General features: G+C 39.2%; 2 protein-coding genes and 1 pseudogene across 3 annotated transcripts in view; 2 read left to right on the forward strand and 1 right to left on the reverse strand.

The window, feature by feature from the left end:
• LOC129556287 (uncharacterized) overlaps nt 1-19,443 on the forward strand; it is a 78,453-nt gene that overhangs the window by 45,738 nt on the left and 13,272 nt on the right. Inside the window, exons 5-6 of the mRNA XM_088842737.1 lie at nt 317-489; nt 9,474-11,623. Of these exons, the coding sequence (XP_088698863.1) occupies nt 11,497-11,623 (127 nt within the window). The 5' untranslated portion in view covers nt 317-489; nt 9,474-11,496. The remainder of the gene's footprint in view (nt 1-316; nt 490-9,473; nt 11,624-19,443) is intronic.
• LOC148775861 (cysteine-rich protein 1 pseudogene) lies at nt 11,681-12,998 on the forward strand (annotated as a pseudogene).
• KCNRG (potassium channel regulator) lies at nt 12,351-18,568 on the reverse strand. 2 transcript variants are annotated; one of them, XM_088842736.1, is made up of 3 exons: nt 18,233-18,568; nt 17,988-18,085; nt 12,351-13,885 (listed from the first exon to the last, which is right to left on the reverse strand). In XM_088842736.1, the coding sequence occupies exons 1-3, from the start codon at nt 18,566-18,568 to the stop codon at nt 13,660-13,662; spliced, it is 660 nt and encodes a 219-aa protein (XP_088698862.1). In that variant the 3' UTR covers nt 12,351-13,659. The 2 variants fall into 2 exon arrangements, with proteins under 2 accessions (XP_088698862.1, XP_088698861.1); XM_088842735.1 differs by having other exon boundaries at nt 17,988-18,568.

Below are 19,443 nucleotides of genomic sequence, written 5' to 3' on the forward strand. Positions count from 1 at the left end.
CTCGATTTTTGTGTGGTTACCCATATAAACTTCTCATAGACAAATACCATGGGTTTCTTTCTGTAGTCTTTAACTTGAATCAACTCATTCAGACTCGTCATGTAAAATATCATTTGTCTTTGAATCTACTGTCATTCTTGTTTTTCCAAGTGGATGTTTACTGAGAATATAGTGTTCCAAATTTTTCGCTTCAGTTCAGTAAGATGTCTAGCACCGCTGTTCAGTTGCCAAGTCGTGTACAAGTCTTTGCAGCCCCATGGACTTTTGTTAGCTGCCTCCTGTACAATATTACAAACCTCTATCCATCGTTCTTCAGGGACTCTGTTCACTGGATCTAATCCCCTGAATTTATTTATCACCTCCACTGTTTGGCACTGTTGGGGAATATAAAGACTAGTCTGAAGCACAATCCCAGTCCTCATCTTAAAAGAACTCATGGAACCGCAGACATTGCAACCAGACTTTCTTGGGGGCGTTTTTACAAGAAGGGTAAGATCAACCTCTCCTATTTGGCTTCCAACTTGGGAACCCAAAGATATTCATTCTTACCAGAATGTGAAATGAGAAAAGTAACATGAAATAGAAACACTTGGGAGTTGGTGTGTTTTGCTCAACTGGCGGAGTAAAAAAAAAGCCACTTTAAAACAATGATTTCTGGATTTGAGGTGTTGGTGTGAAACCTGAAGGTACAGAAAACTCTTGTGTGATTAAGTCTTAGGCACATTTCAGTTTGGGGAGTAAAGTCCTATTAATTCTGCTGTATTTTGTTGCTTATTTATTGTGTGCCATGCTTAATACTCATTTCCCATTCACTATGCAAGGGGTTAGCTTTTTATCTATTAAAATATTTGGGGGGTTGGATTGACTTCATTGCTTAGATAAATATTAAGGCATTTTTCAAGCTTAATAATTTTGAGATGATGAGTCTTTTGGTGAAATTTGTACAAAACTTTTCATCTCTAATAGATCCAATAGAAGGCCTAACAATTCATGAACTGTAGTTCTGGGACAAAGCTGGTGAGCAATTATGTTTTTATGATGTTGTTGATATTCCAGAAATTAAGTATTTTTAGTAATATATTTTCATCTCATCTCTTTACTTCTTAAACTTTTGCTTAAAACACTAAGTTTGATGTTACATTGGTGTTTTCCATGGGTTCATTAGCTCCAGGAAGGTAATAAAATTTCCCAAATTTCCTTTTAAAAATCTCCTCTTAGTGCCTTCTGCATTGCTTAATGTGCTGTTACAGAGTCAACTTCCCCAACACAGAAGAAAAATAACAGTAGAATATGGGATATTTAAAAATCTTAGCAAGTCTTTTATTATTTCAGCAAGGTCTCTGGTAATGTGACGATTTCTATTGTTCATGATAGAGAACCAATTTGAAGATGTATATAACTAAGCTGACGTTTGTTAGATAGAAACAGCATACGAGACAAATCAGAAACAGCTTACAGTTCCCTAAGTCATGTATTTCTCAAGCTGCTTTCCCTTGGCCATTTATATTACTTCAGACTCCTGATTGCAGATACATTTTGAAGTGAAAGTCACTCACTTTCACACTTACTTACATCGCAAAGTCACTCACATCCCTAAGTCCGACTCTTTCTGATGCCATGGACTTTACAGTCCATAGAATTCTCCAGGCCAGAATACTAGGGGTAGCCTTTCCCTTCTCCAAGGGATCTTCCCAACCCAGGGACTGAACCCAGGTTTCCCACATTGCAGGCAGATTCTTTACCAGCTGAGCCACAAGGGAAGCCCAAGAATACTGGCGTGGTAGCCTATCCCTTCTCCAGTAGATCTTCCCAACCCAGGAATCGAACCAGGGTCTCCTGCATTGCAGGCGGATTCTTTACCAATTGAGCTATTATGGGAACAGCTCAAATTAAGTTTGACTTTAACATAACTCAGAATTCTTTGCAATTATGACTTGTACGTTAAATTCAAGAATAAAATTCAACACTAGAGCTCCTTTTCAGAAAATCTTTTTAGAAAGAACTTCCAGCCACTTAAAAGTTTACATCGTTGAGATTCAAGAATAAGCTAAAATCCTTAGTGCCTTATCAGAAATGAAACTTTAGGTGGTAGAAAGAGGCTGAAACAGAGAATAAGGGAAGCCCAACTAGATGGACAAACCATGCTTGGTGATGATTCCTCCCTATGTATCTGAGATGGACTGATGCGAGTCTGTGATTTGATTGCCAGAGTTTTCAGTTTGGTTGACCAATACAAACTTCTGCCAGTATTTTCTTATGATTTTCTTATGATCAATTCGGTCAAGAAGTTAAGTGATACCCATATGAATATCTTAAAGTCTTCTATTTTCCCTAAATCAGGCAAGAGTTTGAATTTGTCTGTGGTGCATCTAACACATCCCTGTTTGCTTCCAACCATATGCCTGCCTCCCTTTCTAAAACAAGACTCGGTTTTTTGTACATGTTGATGTCTCACTCATCATGCCCCACTCTCTGTTGGAGTGAAGACAGACTTACTGAGATGATCTTGACAGACGTGTCTCTAGATATCATCTTTAAAATAGTTACTAAAATAAGAAACTCAGTCCACTCTGAAAGTATACTTTTCCTAGTCAATAATATATGATTTTTAAATTTTGATAATTTATCTCATTCTTAAAACCTCTGGATTGTGAACCCATGTCTTTTGAGGAACTATTTAATTAAAAGCCTAAGTTAATTTAAACCCATCGTCAATGTTATGAATTGTATTTGTAGTAAGCTCTAGAAGGGAAGACCTTATTTTGCTCCTTGCAGTATCCTCAGTGTCCGGAAGAGTATTTAGCACACAATGTCAATAAATATTTTATGACTGAATTAATTAAATATATGTATATTACATGTTTCCATGGGTAATGTTTCTAGTAACACATTAAAAAGAACATTTTATTTCTCATCTCAAGCTAGTTTCTACAAGTTGAATGACTAAACACATTAATAGCAATTTAAGCATTCCCTGTCTTATTCTTTGCCAATCTGTAGTTACAGTATTTTTTCTTCCCTATTTCTTTAACCAGTTATCAGTCTTTAATAATCTTCTCAGCAAAGCACTATAGAGAATTAAACAGTGTTACATGTATAACCATGCCAACTTTACCCAGCTAGTTAAATCACGCACTGCCCAAAACTTAGCAGAATGGAAATATTGTACCCTAGAATACAATGCTAGTGAGAAAACCAGACCAGACCTAACCCCAAAACTAAGATGGCAGACTAAAACAAGTAAGTTGACTTTTCTGCAGTAAAGAGAAGAGTGCTGCCAAAAACGAAACACTCATTCGTAAGGCTTTTTTTTCTTATTTGGGTCATTGTTTTCAGTTGCTAACTTTAACATTACTAATCTTGAAGTATTTTTGTGCTTTTCCATTATACATAACCTCTTGTGGTACTACTAGGAGACTTTTGAAAAGATCTTTCTTCCCTATAGCTTAGTACACAAATCTACATATAATTACTAGAAATTTTTGGAATGGAATTCCTTTACTAAGTGTAAGGATTTCACAGGAAAGATGTTAGGGTAAGATTTGAATCAGTATGAGATAATAGGCCATCCTATGCCAAAGCAGTCCCCTAACCCTGGCACATACACATAATCTTTCAGGCATGGCTTTTTCTTCCCTTTTTAAAAAAGACCTACCTGGTCTGGTGAAAAGTAAGTCTTCCTCCCACATTTAAACCACATTCACTTAGTTCTTTCTCCACAGGTGGCCATATCTTTGCTGAAAATTCCTGAATATATATATATTTTTCATACAAATGTAAACTACATACTGCACATAAAGTAGAAATATATTTTTTCACTTTATTCATTGTCTTACACTTTGCTTTTTTTCAGCTTATAAATATTTGACAATTCTTCCTTCTTAGTTTATAAATTGCTGTCTCATTCGTTTTGAAGGCTGCACAGTATTTCACTGTGGCCCATAATTTACCCATTCTTTATTGATGAACTTTGAGTTTATTTCTAACTTTTATTGTTATGATGATACAGTTTCTCTCTTGAATGTAAGTTCATTAAGGATTTTTGTTTTACCCTTGTTTTAAATTGAAAACTTACTGTCCAGCAAATGTTTAACAAATGTTTTAGAATGAATGTTTGTACTTTTTAAAATGGTGCTCAACTGCTTCCACTCAACATTTTTTAACCCTTTTATGTGCAAAGTACTTGGTGCTCTATTTTTTAGGTTTGGTTTTTTTTTTTAGTGTTTAAATTATGAAAGTATGACACATTTACAGGAGACTTGGAAAAAGAACAGTTACATATCAGTTCAGTTCAGTTGCTCAGTCATGTCCTACTCTCTGTGACCCCATGAACTGCAGCACGCCAGGCTTCCCTGTCCTTCACCAACTCCAGGAGCTTGCTCAAGCTCATGTCCATTGAGTCAGTGATGCCATCCGACCATCTCACCCTCTGTTGTCCCCATCTCCTTCTGCCTTCAATCTTTCCCAGCATGAGGGTCTTTTCCAATGAGTTAGTTCTTTGTATCAGGTGGCCAAAGTATTGGAGATTCAGCTTCAGCATCAGTCATTCCAATAAATATTCAGGACTGAATTCCTTTAGCATGGACTAGTTGGATCTCCTTGCAGTCCAAGGGACTCTCAAGAGTCTCCTCCAACACCGCAGTTCAAAAGCATCAGTTCTTCTGTGCTCAGCTTTCTTTATAGTCCAATTCTCACATCCATATATGACTACTGGAAAAACCATAGCTTGGACTAGATTGACCTTTGTTGGTAATGTCTCTGCTTTTTAATATGCTGTCTAGATTGGTCATGTTAGAGTCCGGAGTCACCCTTCCCTCAAAGGAACAGAGGACACTCATGATAATGCAATACACACAGCGAGGTTTATTTCCAGCTAGCTGGGGTCCTTGTTGAAACCCGCTGCATCAGGCGGACACTTGGACCCCAGCTAGCTGGAAATAAACCTCGCTGTGTGTCTTGCATTATCGTGAGTGTCCTCTGTTCCTTTGAGGGAAGGGCGACTCCGGACTCTAACAGGTCATAGCTTTTCTTCCAACGAGCACGTCTCTTTTAATTTCATGGCTGCAGTCACCATCTGAGTGAAAAAGTAGTCTGTCACTGTTTCCATTGTTTTCCCATCTATTTGCTATAAAGTGATGGGACCGGATGCCATGATTTCAGCTTTCTGAATGTCGAGTTTTAAGCCAGCTCTTTCACTCTCCTCTTTCACTTTCATCAAGAGGCTCTTTAGTTCTTCTTTGCTTTCTGCCATAAGGGTGGTGTCATCTGCATATCTGAGGTTATTGATATTTCTCCCGGCAATCTTGATTCCAGCTTGTGCTTCTTCCAGCCCATGATGTACTCTGCATATGAGTTAAATAAACAGGGTGACAATATACAGCCTTGATGTACTCCTTTTCCTATTTGGAACCAGTCTGTTGTTCCATGTCCAGTTCTAACTATTGCTTCTTGACCTGCATGAAGATTTCTCAGGAGGCAGGTAAAGTGGTCTGGTATTCCCTTCTCTAAGACTTTTCCAAAGTTACATATAATTCCACTATATATTATAATTATTCTTTTAAGTAGATTAAGATTTTTAGTAGGAGTTTCAGTATAAAACTCTCAAAAATTAATAGAATTAACAGACAGAAAAGTAGAAGGATACAGTAGACCTGAGAAATACTATGAACCAATTCAACATAATTAAGATTTATACAATTTTCACACAACAGCAGGATACAAATTCTATTCAAGTTCCCATAGACTATATACCAGGAGACACTGAAACATATTCCAGGACATGAAACAAGGTGTAAAAATTTAATGGTCTAAAAGTATTGAAATCATACAGAGTGTGTTCTCTTACCACTGCAGAATTATGTTAGAAATCTATATCAAAAGATACTTGAAAATAACTCACATATTTTCAAGTGTAATATAAGAGTTACCAAGAGAGATCTTTGACTTAGTCATCGAAAGCCTCAATAAAGTTAAAAGACAAAAAACACAGAAGGTGATTGCAGAGAAGAAAGCATTTAAATGAGAAATTAATAGCAAAATGAGTAACATCAAAGATACTTTGATATCTCCATGTGTTTGGAAAATAAATGTCCACTTTTAAAGGATGAGTGTATCTAAGAAGCCATAACAAGGAAAATTAGAAAATACGTGTAACAGAATAAAAATGAAAAGAGAATTTGTTGCATGTAACTGAAGCTGCTCAGTGCAACTAAATACAATGTGGAATCTTGAATAAGGAATAAAAACAAATAATGAACATTAGCATAAAATTTTGTGAAATTTAAACCAAATCTGTACTTTAGTTAATAATTCTGTATCACATGTTAATTTCCTGGGTGTCTTATACAACATAGTATTTCTTTATATTCTCAGAATTGAATTAGAAGTTTCAAGCCTCATTCAAAAAATTGTTTTAAATCACTAAGCTAATAAGCTCTCTAGGCTTTTAGCAGTAGTACTAGACACCAGAATAAATGGAACTATCCAACCTTTGAGTGAATATAAATTAGAAACCTAGCATTCTATTCATACTTATTCAAACAATTGGAACCTAAATGTCATAAACTTTTTAGCCAGGCAAAAATTCATAAGTTTTCTAAAATATGTATATTATATATATTATATAATGTACATATATTTTATATATATATAAAAGAGCTTTTCTACTATACTTAATAAAGGCTTGAGAAAGAACAAGAGATGGAGAAGTTGGAAAACATAAACTAAATTATATGGACGCACTGAAATAGAAAAAGTGAAACAAACTAGATAAAAGTAAAAGATCATATAGTCTAGTTGTTTTTAAACATGGCTGCTCATTAGAATCACATCTAGAGCTTTGGGGGAAAGAAAACAATACCTGGGCATTTGTATTTTTTTTTAAATTCCAAGATAATTCAAATGTGCATCTGGATTTTAAAAAATGATTACAAATTTTTCTATTAAATGGAAGCTTTAGTAAGATTGAAAGTAGGTTTTCCCTAATTTCTTAAATTGAAGAAAGTAGGGAAAACCACTAGACCATTCAGATATGACCTAAATCAAATCCCTTATGATTATACAGTGGAAGTGAGAAATAGATTTAAGGGACTAGATCTGATAGTTAGAATGCCTGATGAACTATGGACGGAGGTTCGTGACATTGTACAGGAGACAGGGACCAAGACCATCCCCATGGAAAAGAAATGAAAAAAAGCAAAATGGCTGTCTGAGGAGGCCTTACAAATAGCTGTAAAAAGAAGAGAAGTGAAAAGCAAAGGAGAAAAGGAAAGATATAAGCATCTGAATGCAGAGTTCCAAAGAATAGCAACGAGAGATAAGAAAGCCTTCCTCAGCGATCAATGCAAAGAAATAGAGGAAAGCAACAGAATAGGAAAAACAAGAGATCTCTTCAAGAAAATTAGAGATTCCAAGGGAACATTTCATGCAAAGATGGGCTCGATAAAGGACAGAAATGGTATGGACCTAACAGAAGCAGAAGATATTAAGAAGAGGTGGCAAGAATACACAGAAGAACTGTACAAAAAAGATCTTCACGACCAAGATAGTCACGATAACGTGATCACTGACCTAGAGCCAGACATCTTGGAATGTGAAGTCAAGTGGGCCTTAGAGAGCATCACTATGAACAAAGCTAGTGGAGGTGATGGAATTCCAGTTGAGCTATTTCAAATCTTGAAAGATGATGCTGTGAAAGTGCTGCACTCAATATGCCAGCAAATTTGGAAAACTCAGCAGTGGCCACAGGACTGGAAAAGGTCAGTCTTCATTCCAGTCCCAAAGAAAGGCAATGCCAAAGAATGCTCAAACTACCACACAATTGCATTCATCTCCCACGCTAGTAAAGTCATGCTCAAAATTCTCCAAGCCAGGCGTCAGCAATATGTGAACCATGAACTCCCAGATGTTCAAGCTGGTTTTAGAAAAGGCAAAGGCACCAGATATCAAATTGCCAACATCCGCTGGATCATGGAGAAAGCAAGAGAGTTCCAGAAAAACTTCTATTTCTGCTTCATTAACTATGCCAAAGCCTTTGACTGTGTCGATCACAATAAACTGTGGAACATTCTGAAAGAGATGGGAATACCAGACCACCTGACCTGCCTCTTGAGAAACCTGTATGCAGGTCAGGAAGCAACAGTCAGAACTGTACATGGAACAACAGACTGGTTCCAAATAGGAAAAGGAGTACGTCAAGGCTGTATATTGTCACCCTGCTTATTTAACTTATATGCAGAGTACATCATGAGGAACGCTGGGCTGGAAGAAGCACAAGCTGGAATCAAGATTGCTGGGAGAAATATCAATAACCTCAGATATGCAGATGATACTACCTTTATGGCAGAAAGTGAAGAGGAACTCAAAAGCCTCTTGATGAAAGTGAAAGAGGAGAGTGAAAAGGTTGGCTTGAAGGTCAACATTCAGAAAACAAAGATCATGGCATCTGGTCCCATTACTTCATGGGAAATAGATGGGAAAACAGTGGAAATAGTGTCTGACTTTATTTTTTTGGGCTCCAAAATCACTGCAGATGCTGATTGCAGCCATGAAATTAAAAGACACTTACTCCTTGGAAGGAAAGTTATGACCAACCTTGATAATATATTTAAAAGCAGAGACATTACTTTGCCAAGCAAGGTCCGTCTAGTCAAGGCTATGGTTTTTCCCGTGGTCATGTATGGATGTGAGAGTAGGACTGTGAAGAAAGCTAATCGCCGAAGAATTGATGCTTTTAAAGTGTGGTGCTGGAGAAGATTCTTGAGAGTCCCTTGGACTGCAAGGAGATCCAACCAGTCCATTCTAAAGGAGATCAATCCTGGGTGTTCATTGGAAGGACTGATGCTAAAGCTGAAACTGCAATACTTTGGCCACCTCATGCGACGAGTTGACTCACTGGAAAAGACTCTGATGCTGGGAAAGGTTGGGGGCGGGAGGAGAAGGGGACGACAGAGAATGAGATGGCTGGATGGCATCACTGACTCTGTGGACATGAGTTTGAGTGAACTCCGGGAGTTGGTGATGGACAGGGAGGCCTGGCGTGCTGTGATTCATGGGGTCGCGGAGAGTCGGACACGACGGAGCGACTGAACTGAACTGAACTTAGTAAGATAGAATTCTACTACTTTCTGTTGACCAATCATGATACAGTGGTATTAAGACGAATAATAGTTACATAATCACAATAGTAAAAGATGTTTATCAGTTTTCTATCAATAGCCAAACAAAAAATTAAAATAATTACAATTGGAAGCCATAATGGAAGCATGATTAACCTAACAATATAAAATAATTACATACAATTTAGGGTGTTAAGTAGAGAGATGTGATAACTGAAAGTGCATACAGGCACATGTTTTCATCCACCCAGCCAGTCTGTGTCTTTTGGTTGGTACATTTATTCCATTTACATTAAGGTAATTATATATATGGATGTTTATTACCATTTTCTTAATTGTTCTGTTTGTTTTTTGTAGGTCTTTTCCTTCTCTTGTGTTTCCTGCCTACAGAAGTTCCCTGGTTCGGTGGTGCTGCATTTTCTTAATTTTTGCTTGTCTGGAAAGCTTTTGATTTCTCCATCAAATCTGAACAAGACTCTTGATGGGTAGGTTCTTCCTTTTCATCACTTTAAATATATCATGCCATTTCCTTCTGTCTTGTAGAGTTTCTTTCAAGAAATCAGCTTATAACCTTATGGGACTTCCCTTGTATATTGTCATTCATCCCTTGTTGTTTTTAATATTTTATCTTTGTCTTTAATTTTTGTCAGTTTGATTATTATGTCTCGGTGTGTTTCTCTTTGGGTTTATCCTGCCTAGGACTCTCTGTGCTTCCTGGACTTGGTTGACTATTTCCTTTCCCATGTTAGGGACGTTTTCAGCTATTATTTCTTCAAATATTTTATCAGGTCCTTTCTCTCTCTCTTCTATTTCTGGGACTCCTACAGTGTGAATGTTGGTACATTTTATGTGGTCCCAGAGGACTGTTAGACTGTCTTCAGGTTTTTTTTCGTTATTTTTTCTATATTCTATTTTGCAGCATTGATTTCCACCATTCTGTCTTCCAGGTCACTTGTCTGTTCTGCTGCCTCCTTATTCTGCTCTTGATTCCTTCTAGTATATTGTTTGGAGAAGGCAATGGCAAGCCACTCCAGTACTCTTGCCTAGAAAATCCCATGGATGGAGGAGCCTGGTAGGCTGCAGTCCGTGGGGTCGCTAAGGGTCGGACACGACTGAGCGACTTCACTTTCACTTTTCACTTTCACTCATTGGAGAAGGAAATGGCAACCCACTCCAGTGTTCTTGCCTGGAGAATCCCAGGGACGGGGGAGCCTGGTGGGCTTCCGTCTATGGGGTCACACAGAGTTGGACACGACTGAAGTGACTTAGCAGTAGCCGCAGCAGTATATTGTTCATCTCTGTTTGTTTGAAAGGGGCATCGCACACAGCAAGTTGTAGAGGGCACAGAGGGGCCTGGGAGCAACAGGACTACAGATCATCCCTGTATTCCCTCCTTGTCTGTAGGAACCTGGAGTCTTAACAGGGAGGCCGGAACATGGTACAATGTGATACGTGTTACAATATGTACAGGGTATCCTTGTGGGGGCAAAGGCGAAGGGTTGTGGAGGAGACGAGGGAAGCTTCACAAGGAGGCAGTACTGTAGACTGAAGAAATCTAGGCATTTAACATGTGAGACAAAATTGGAATCACGTATAAAGCACAACGGAGAAGGCAATGGCAGCCCACTCCAGTACTCTTGCCTGGAAAATCCCATGGACAGAGGAGCCTAGTAGGCTGCAGTCCATGGGGTCGCTAAGAGTCAGACACAACTGAGCGACTTCACTTTCACTTTTCCTTTCATGAATTGGAGAAGGAAATGGCAACCCACTCCAGTGTTCTTGCTTGGAGAATCCCAGGGACGGGGGAGCCTGGTGGGCTGCCGTCTATGGGGTCACACAGAGTCAGACATGACTGAAGCAACTTAGCAGCAGCAGCAGGAACTAAAAAAGTTCCTCTAAAAAAAAAAAAAGTTCCTCTAGGTCTTTGGTAAACATTTCTTGCATCTTTTCCATTCTATTTTTGAGATCCTGGATCATCTTCACCATCATTATTCTGAATTCTTTTTCTGGAAGGTTGCCTATCTCTACTTCATTTAGTTGTTTTTCTGGGGTTTTATCTTATCTCTTCATCTGGGACATAACCCTCTGCCTTTTCATTTTGATTAACCCTCTGTGATAAGGTTTTTGTTCTGGCTGGCTGCAGGATTATAGTTCTTCTTCCTTGTTTTGTCTGACCTCCAGAGGATTAGGCTAAACAGGCTTGTGTAAGCTTCCTGATGGGAGGGACTAGCAGTAGGAAAAACTGGGTCTTGCTCTGGTGTGCAGGGTGTGCTCAGTAAAACTGTAATCTGATTGTCTGCTGGGTCTGTGCTCCCTCCCTATTAGTTGTTTAGTCTGAGGAGACCTAGCCCTGGAGTCTACAGGCTCTATTGTAGAGTTAATGGTGACCTCCAAGAGGGCTCAGGCCAGGGGCTGCACTTCCAAGGACTGCTGCCGCCAGTGCCCCAGTCCCCATGGTGAGCCACTGCCAACCCACACCTCCACAGGAGACCCTCCAGCACTAGCAGGTAGGTCTGCTCCGTCTCCTGTGGGGTCATTGCTCCTTTCCCTGTGGGCCCTGGTGCATGCAAGATTTTGTTTGTGTCCTCCAAGAGTGGAGTCTCTGTTTCCACAGTCCTGTGGAAATCTTGTGACCAAATCCTGCTGACCTGCAAAGTCAGATTCCTTGGGGATTCCTAGGCCTTCCGCTGGATCCCCAGGCTGGGAAGCCTGATGTAGGGTTCAGAACCTTCACAACAGTGGGAGAGCTTGCCCACTCAGAGGATTATGGGATCTGATTTTGATTGCACCCCTCCTGTCTCATTGTGGCTTCTCCTTTGTCTTTGGATGGGGGCTATGTTTTTTGGTGGGTTCCAGTGTCCTGTTGATGGTTGTTCAACAGCTAGTTACAATTTTAGTGCTCTCATAGGAGGAAATAAGTGCACGTTCTTCTACTCTGCCATCTTGAACCAATCCCCTCTCTTTATGCTGTGCTTTTTCATTTAACGATTTCCTTTCTAGATGTTTATCCTAATATTTTAAATGACATATATATATGAGGATTCCTACAAGAGGACTCATTAAATCAAAGTAATATATGAACATTGAATGTTAGTATTAACAGAAGCTATATTCAAAAGCTTTTCACCAGCTGCTGCTGCTGCTAATTATTAACAAAGGTATTTCTTACCAAATGTTTAGCACAATGCTTTTACACATAGTAGAATTTAAATTATTGAGTGGATCAAGTTCACATTCAGGTGAGAAAAATTTGTTTTTATGATGGCATGTAAGTCTATACAGAGAAAAGGGCTGCTTTCTATGCCTAGGAAAAGAGGAAAACAGGCCTCCAAGAAGAGGTGCAATTGAAAGTGGGTCACCCATCTTCCATCATTATCATCACTGATAGCTATGGAGTGACTTCCATGTGCCAGGCAATGTGCTGAGTATTTTACATTATCTCCTTTAATTTTCACATACCCTATAAGGGAGATATATTATCCTATAACGGATATTTATTATCCTCATTTGATAGATTGAAAAAAAGCTGAGGCACAGAGTGACTTTCCCAAGCCATATAGCTAGTTAGCGACTTAGTTGGGATTAGAAATCAAGCAGTCTAGTCCAGCGTTCTGGTCTGTTCCCACCCAGCCACCTGCCCCAGACTCAGCGCCTCCATGCCCATAAGTGTGACATGGAGGTATACTTTGGTGAGTGGGTGACCTCCCAGGGGAAGGACTGGCACCAGCCTTGCCTGAAGTGTGAGAATGTGGAAAGACACTGGCCTCAGGGGGTTACACAGAGCATGAAGGCCAGCCCTCTGGCAACCACCCCCGCTGCACAGCCGTGTTTGGACCCAAAGGCTTTAGGCGCAGTGGGGCTGAGAGCCACTCTTTCCAGTAGACCCAGGTTTTGAAGATCCTCTCTTCAACTGCCTGCTGCGCTGCTGCCTTCCAGGCTGATAACAGGCCTTCCCACAGGCACCTGAGGTTCCCCTGCAGACCCCCATCCCCCCAATAAACCCAGATATTTTGGGGGGAGACATCAAGCAGTCTGATTCCATAGCGCCATTTTTTTTCTTTTTCCTACGTTGGGTCTTCATTGCTGCACATGGGCTTTCTCTAGTTGCAGTGAGTGGGGGCTACTCTACTTGTGGTGCACAGGCTTCCCACTGTGGAACGTGGGCTCAGTAGTTGTGCTGCGTGGGCTTAGCTGCTGTACGACATATGGGATCTTCCAGAACCAGGGATCACACCCATGTCCCTGCATTGGCAGGCGAATTCTTAACCACTGGACCACCAGGGAAGTCCCTTAATAGCCCTTCTTGAATGCTTTATGTGTTCATGAAGAAGAGAAAGGGAAAAGAGGCACTGAAGGTAGAAGGAACATACACCAAAGCACCAACTTCACAGTGTTGTTTAGAGAGCAGCAAGCAGTCAGTGTGGCTTGAGCACTAAGGTACGATTGCCCAAAGATGGCGTGGTAGAAAGCCAGAAAGATCGACTGAGTACATATTTGACTAACATATATTCCCTATATATGTAATTTCTAAACAAGGAGATGGCTATTGCTCTGGCATGAGGGTAGTCTCTGATTTCAGTGTTTTGTTCATGGCAAGAGCGACAGGCTTTTTTATCCTTTCGAAACTATAGCATTCAGTTCTGTCTTCAGAGGATACTGTTCTGGTGCTGACCAGATGGAAGCCTTCCATCAGTAAAGTGTCAATCAGTAAACCAAGAACATTAGTTCCGTTGGCCAGTTTTCGGTTGTCAGGTTTTATGGAGACATACCTAGGACACACAAAAATGTTCAGTTATGAAACATTCCTTTAATAACTAGCAAAACTAAATATATAAATTTGATTTATAACTTCAAGTAAAGGCATAATACCACTTTTATCAGTTTTTTTTAAAGATTTCATTTATAAATCTAAGCCAGTAATTTCAGGCTACTGAAAACAGAGACCCTACTGTAAGCTCCAAAGTCATTTTAACTCCACATTTAGGAATATAGCTAACACTGAAGAAGTCTCACTAAGCAATTATTTTCTGGAGCAAACAATTTCATCAAACAATTAAATTTGCTTTTGATTGTTGTATAATGTAATTTAACTATTTCTAATTTTTTTGACTTACTAAATATTGTTTTAATTTAATTGATTCAATCATTTTGATAAACATTTGATACTTTTACAGTTTCCCCCTAGATCTAATTTTACTCATTATCAGCACTGACATTACAAATTTTCTCCTGTGACTTTCTGTTATCAAAAGCATTTTTTCAGGTGAGGTTTTGCAGATATTAAATGTCAAGATTTTATTGTCAATTTCTCAATAACTATCCATAGTTGAAGAGCAAAACATAGGATCTAAAAGGACTCTAGAGTCAAAATGCAAAACTTCCTATTTCCTAGAAAACTCAGTAAAATCAAAACACATAAATCAAGAAAAAATATGTATCTTAACTTTTCAGATTTTTCAGATTGACTGTGCTGTGCTGTGCTGAGTCACTCAGTCGTGTCTGACTCATTGCGACCCCATGGACTGTAGCCTGCCAGGCTCCTCTATCCATGGGGATTCTCCAGGCAAGAATTCTGGAGTGGGTTGCCATGCCCTCCTCCAGGGGATCATCCCAACCTGGGAATCAAATCGGGTCCTGTGCACTGCAGGCGGATTCTTAAGCATCTAAGCCACCAGGGAAGATTGCTTTAATAACGTCAACATAACATATCCACAAAGATACAGCTATATTGCCCCTTCTTTATCTACCATCCAGGATGTTTTTTATGTCTTTGTGTCCTCCCACATGACATGAGTTTGAGCAAGCTCCGGGAGTTGGTGATGGACAGGGAAGCCTGGCATGCTGCAGTCCATGGGGTCACAAAGAGTAGGACACGACTGAGTGACTGAACTGTCCTCCCATCATTTGTTTATGAAATGTGGAGAAAAAAAAAGGCTAACTTAAATTAGTTCCAGACTGCCACCTAAACTGTCTGTGGTTTTATGGGATAAAAAGAGCCTTGGGAACACCCCTAGCCTTTTAATTATGATTGATAGACTGGTTATTGTTGCTCACATTTAGAAACTCATTCTAGACAAAGAAAATAATTCAATAATGTAAGAATTATGAAACTACAAAGTACATACCCAAAAAGTGTTTATTATTTTTAATACAGCAAATTTTTAACATTAGTAAATGATTTCATCTACCCACAAGCCCCAGATCTTGACTGTAGAGCCTAGAAACATTTGTCAAAGAAAAAATGTTACAGAACATCTGACAAAATTAAGATCCAAGTAGTATTGTTGTTCAGTTTCTAAGCTGTGCCAACTCTTTTGCAACCCCATGGACTGTAGCCCTCCAGGCTCCTCTGTCCATGGGATTTCTCAGACAAGAATACTGGAGTGGGTTGCCATTTCCTTCTCCAGGGGATCTTCCTGACCCAGGGATCGAACTCAGGTCCCCTGAATTGGTAGACGGGTTTATCACTGAGCCAAGTGGAATGTACTTGCAAGAAATCACTGGGCCTAAATATCAGGTTCCCTAAGATGCCAAATTGAGAAATGGAAGATTTCAAGGCACAAAAAAAAGAGAAAAGAAACCAATGGGAAATGGAAAATCAAAACTTCTTTTAAAAACTTAAAAGGCAACTACACGTCTCCATTTGAGCTAGTTTAAAAAGGAAAAGACAGAATATTCTACCAAAGACTCTAGAGTCCTGTGACCATAACTTGAGCTTGATAATGTGGTATCATATGAATGGTCCTCTACAAGATGCATGCCAAATATTTTTAGTTCTATGAACTTAAGAGATAATAACTGAGCAACTTGCTAGGTTACCAAAACCTCAAAGTGATAAATCATATTAGTAGAACATAACTGAACAGCTGGATGATGTATCAGGCTCTGAGGAGCCATTCAGGCTTACTTCTCCACTTTTCACCTTCAAATAAAACATCTGAATGGACAGATTCAGACCAAGGAGTGAGCAGGAAATAAAAACGATTGCCAGCTAAGTGGAATATACCTAAGGTGGGCCTCTTAAGACCGAGTTTTCATCCAGTGACCTAAACTGCCAATAATGTCACCAGATTTGGGTTATCTCAGTTCAGTTCAGTTCAGTTGTGTCCAACTCTTTGCCACCCCATGGACTGCAGCCCTGCAGCCAGGCGTCCCCGTCCATCACCAACGCCTGGAGCTTGCTCAAACTCATGTCCAAGTCAGTGATGCCATTTAACCATTTCATCCTCTGTTGTCCCCTTCTCCTGCCTTCAATCTTGGGTTATCTACCTCTACTTTGAAACTGGAATTATAGAAAAAAAAAAAAATCACGAACTACTTATCAGCTGAAAAAACTCTAAACTTCAAACACTGAATACTATTTGGTGATGCAGGAAAAAATCTAATTTTAAAAATTGCTTCTAGTTTTAGAGTTAACTATTTTGAAATTCAATTATAATGCCATTCTCTTATTAAGATGAAAAAAATCTGATTTGTAAAACACAAACAGTAAACAAGAAAGGGGAAACTACTGTCATTGTACGCACACAAATATCCCAGCTTTTCTGTTTTTCAAGATTACAAAACGATTACATTTCAAGACTACATTTTCTCCAAATAGTGTAGTTTTTAAAGATCATTTAGTATTTCCAGGATATATTTTTACCTTGCATGTCTCTTCTTGAAATCAATTATACCATTTTTCCTTATGTTTTTAACTTTTTAGAAAGGGATCCCCAAAGATCTTAATCATGCAAATTTTTAAATAAAAACTGATAATTCCCCTTTTGTTTATTTTGGTGTCCTACCAATTGTGCACGGAGGTGTCTTAAAACATTTTGAGGTGAAGACAGGGTCTTAAGTTTTCTCCACAATCAGCATGTTAATTTAACTGGATCCCTTTCCCCAAAATGACATTTCATGAAAGACAGATTTTAAAGTGTGAAAACTTAAGAACTGTCATACTGCCCAGGGTTTTTAAGCTGGTATGCAGGACCACGGGCTATGTTGTGGGAGAGGTAAACATTGTTCATTCCTGGTGTCTACTGCAAAAGTTAATATCCCAAAATATGTCTACCTTTACCCCCAAAAAAGTATATGTTATTTAAATAGTATCAGTAAAGAACATATATAGACTTTTTTTTTCCCCTCCTGAAAATTAAAGCCAGCTTTCACAGTTAGTAAAATAATAGTGGGACCGCATTAAGACATCTTTAAGGGGTAAAAGAAGTGTCCGTGACAGCAGAGTGAAAATCAGCCTGAGGGTCCAGCCAAGAATAACAGGGGGAGAAAGTGAACAACTGACTCGGAAGCAGCTATGCTTAATATGCTGACAGCCTATCCCAGTATTTTGAGTTGTGCAAGAGTGCCAACGATGTAACGGGAGGCGAGATTTGCCATGGGATATATCTGCCTTAATGGTGTTTAAGAAATAAAGTGGAATGGAGAAAAATTAGTAGCCAAATCAGAAGGGCTGAAAGAACAAATATACATAGAGTGAGGAAATCAGGACAAACTATTGAGCCTTTACTGAGTGCCGGCGACCAAAGAAACCCCTGGGGTGGAAAAAGGCGTCTCATTCCATGGGACTGGAACGTACTCTATGAAATTACTTCCTCCTACAACCTGAATGACTCAGTTTTCCCTGGACTATTTTGATTTATTCCTATTGTCCCATATAATAACAATTATTTCTTTCACTCTGAAAAGTACCCCAATCTGGACAATAATTATCTGGTCATTCCACCCAACTCTACTGATTACCTCCCCCACTCCAAAAAAATATTATTTTGTCATCATTTTTTCTAAGAAAATTCAGGCATGAGAATATTTCAGTTCTGAGGGAAAACATTAGGAACTGGTATAGAATAGAGGCTTCAAATTACAAAATACCTGATTCCTGTTTGGTTATCAGTAGTGCTGTCAGAGCCGCATTGGAAAACCAGGTCATGGTAGGATGGTCTTTGTGGAGGCAGTGGAAGTAAGGTCATCTGAGGAGGGAGAGAGTTACTGCTCGAGGCTGGTGCAGAACGTTGTTCTATAAACACTGTAATCCTCCCAGTTAGCATCTCAATTGTTTTGCTGCAAGAACCAAACACCCTGAAGAAAGCCTGAGTGTTTCGGCTTAGGAAATGTACCTCCACAAGAGCAGGTCTTGGCTGTAACATGTGTTCTTGGTTTAAGAGACCCACCAGAGGATTGAGTTCATAGAATAGAGCCTCTCTCTGAAGTCTAAGATGGTCTGAAAAGTCAGTGGGTAGTAGAAGTTGGTGAGTTCTCAAAAAATCTAAGATGAAACTAAATAAAACACCATCTCTGTCCACAAAAATCTGGCCACCAACCATCATGAATTCTTTGTCTCTGCCATCTAACATTCTCATCAGCCGAGAGCCAGCAAACTGCTTTAAGGTGGAAGACCTTGTGGTGAATACCTTCCCTCCCACGTTCAAAGTGACCAGTTCCTGATCACTCATTCTTCTCTTGCTTCCAAGTAAAGGCCACAAACCATCAGACACAGCCTTAGGAACCTGTAAATCAACCTTAACCACAATGTTAGTTATATATGATTAAGAAACCTAGGGGAGGGGAAAATAACAAACACAGAGACCTAGATTTCCAGGTAACTAGTGTTAAAGCAAATAGTGTGTCCATAGCTGTGTTTACAAATTTGAGAGTTGCTTGGGAACCTGCAGTATACAAAATGAAAAAGCAACAGATGAGAAACTGGATAGTTTTAAGGAAACTGCCAATAGGTCTGAGAATAGGGAAGAGTTACAGTATCCCATTTAAAAAGAAAAATCCTTCATAAAAACCTCTTGTAAATATATATTAAAATATATTCTGGAACCAGAAAACCATTCAGCCTCTCCACACCTCGTATCTACTCTTGAGTCCTCATGGCAGAGACACTATTTCTAGAGAAACATCTTAATTTCTTACGACCCCTTTAGAAATTTAGTGGCTAAATCCTAGATTGACAGTTGGGGATGAGGCAGTCATTACCTCAACCAGCAGCTTAAGTTGACTACTCTTCTCATAACTGCAGATTCTTCTGTACTTGAAATTTAGTTGCCACCTTTTTTTCCCATCCCTACCTGTATTAACCTCCTCTTAACCAAATTAATATACTGGGGTAAACACCCTCTGGGCTGTCAAGGAATGTCTTGCCCCATGACAGAAATAAGTTTGACTGAAAGAGGTTCTAAATCACTTCCTGTTTTCATCTGAAGCCTAAACAAGGTGAAAAAAATTAAGTATTTTTGTTCTGTGGGAGATAGGGCATCTTTATCTCATGTGAGCAGACAGGATAGTGAAGTCACTCAGTCATGTCCAACTCTTTGTGACCCCA

This window comes from Moschus berezovskii, chromosome 13 (assembly GCF_049115385.1).
Source record: "Moschus berezovskii isolate FMDL1 chromosome 13, NW_MosBer_1.0, whole genome shotgun sequence".
In the NCBI taxonomy this organism is placed as follows: Eukaryota; Metazoa; Chordata; class Mammalia; order Artiodactyla; family Moschidae; genus Moschus; species Moschus berezovskii.

Coding starts and splice junctions, on each gene's coding strand:
- KCNRG (XM_088842735.1), bottom strand. CDS start 18,568: ATGAGTGATCAGGAACTGGTCACTTTGAACGTGGGAGGGAAGGTATTC. Junction 13,886..17,987: donor GATAACCAAACAGGAATCAG/GTATTTTGTAAT, acceptor TGTGTGTCCTAG/GTATGTCTCCATAAAACCTG.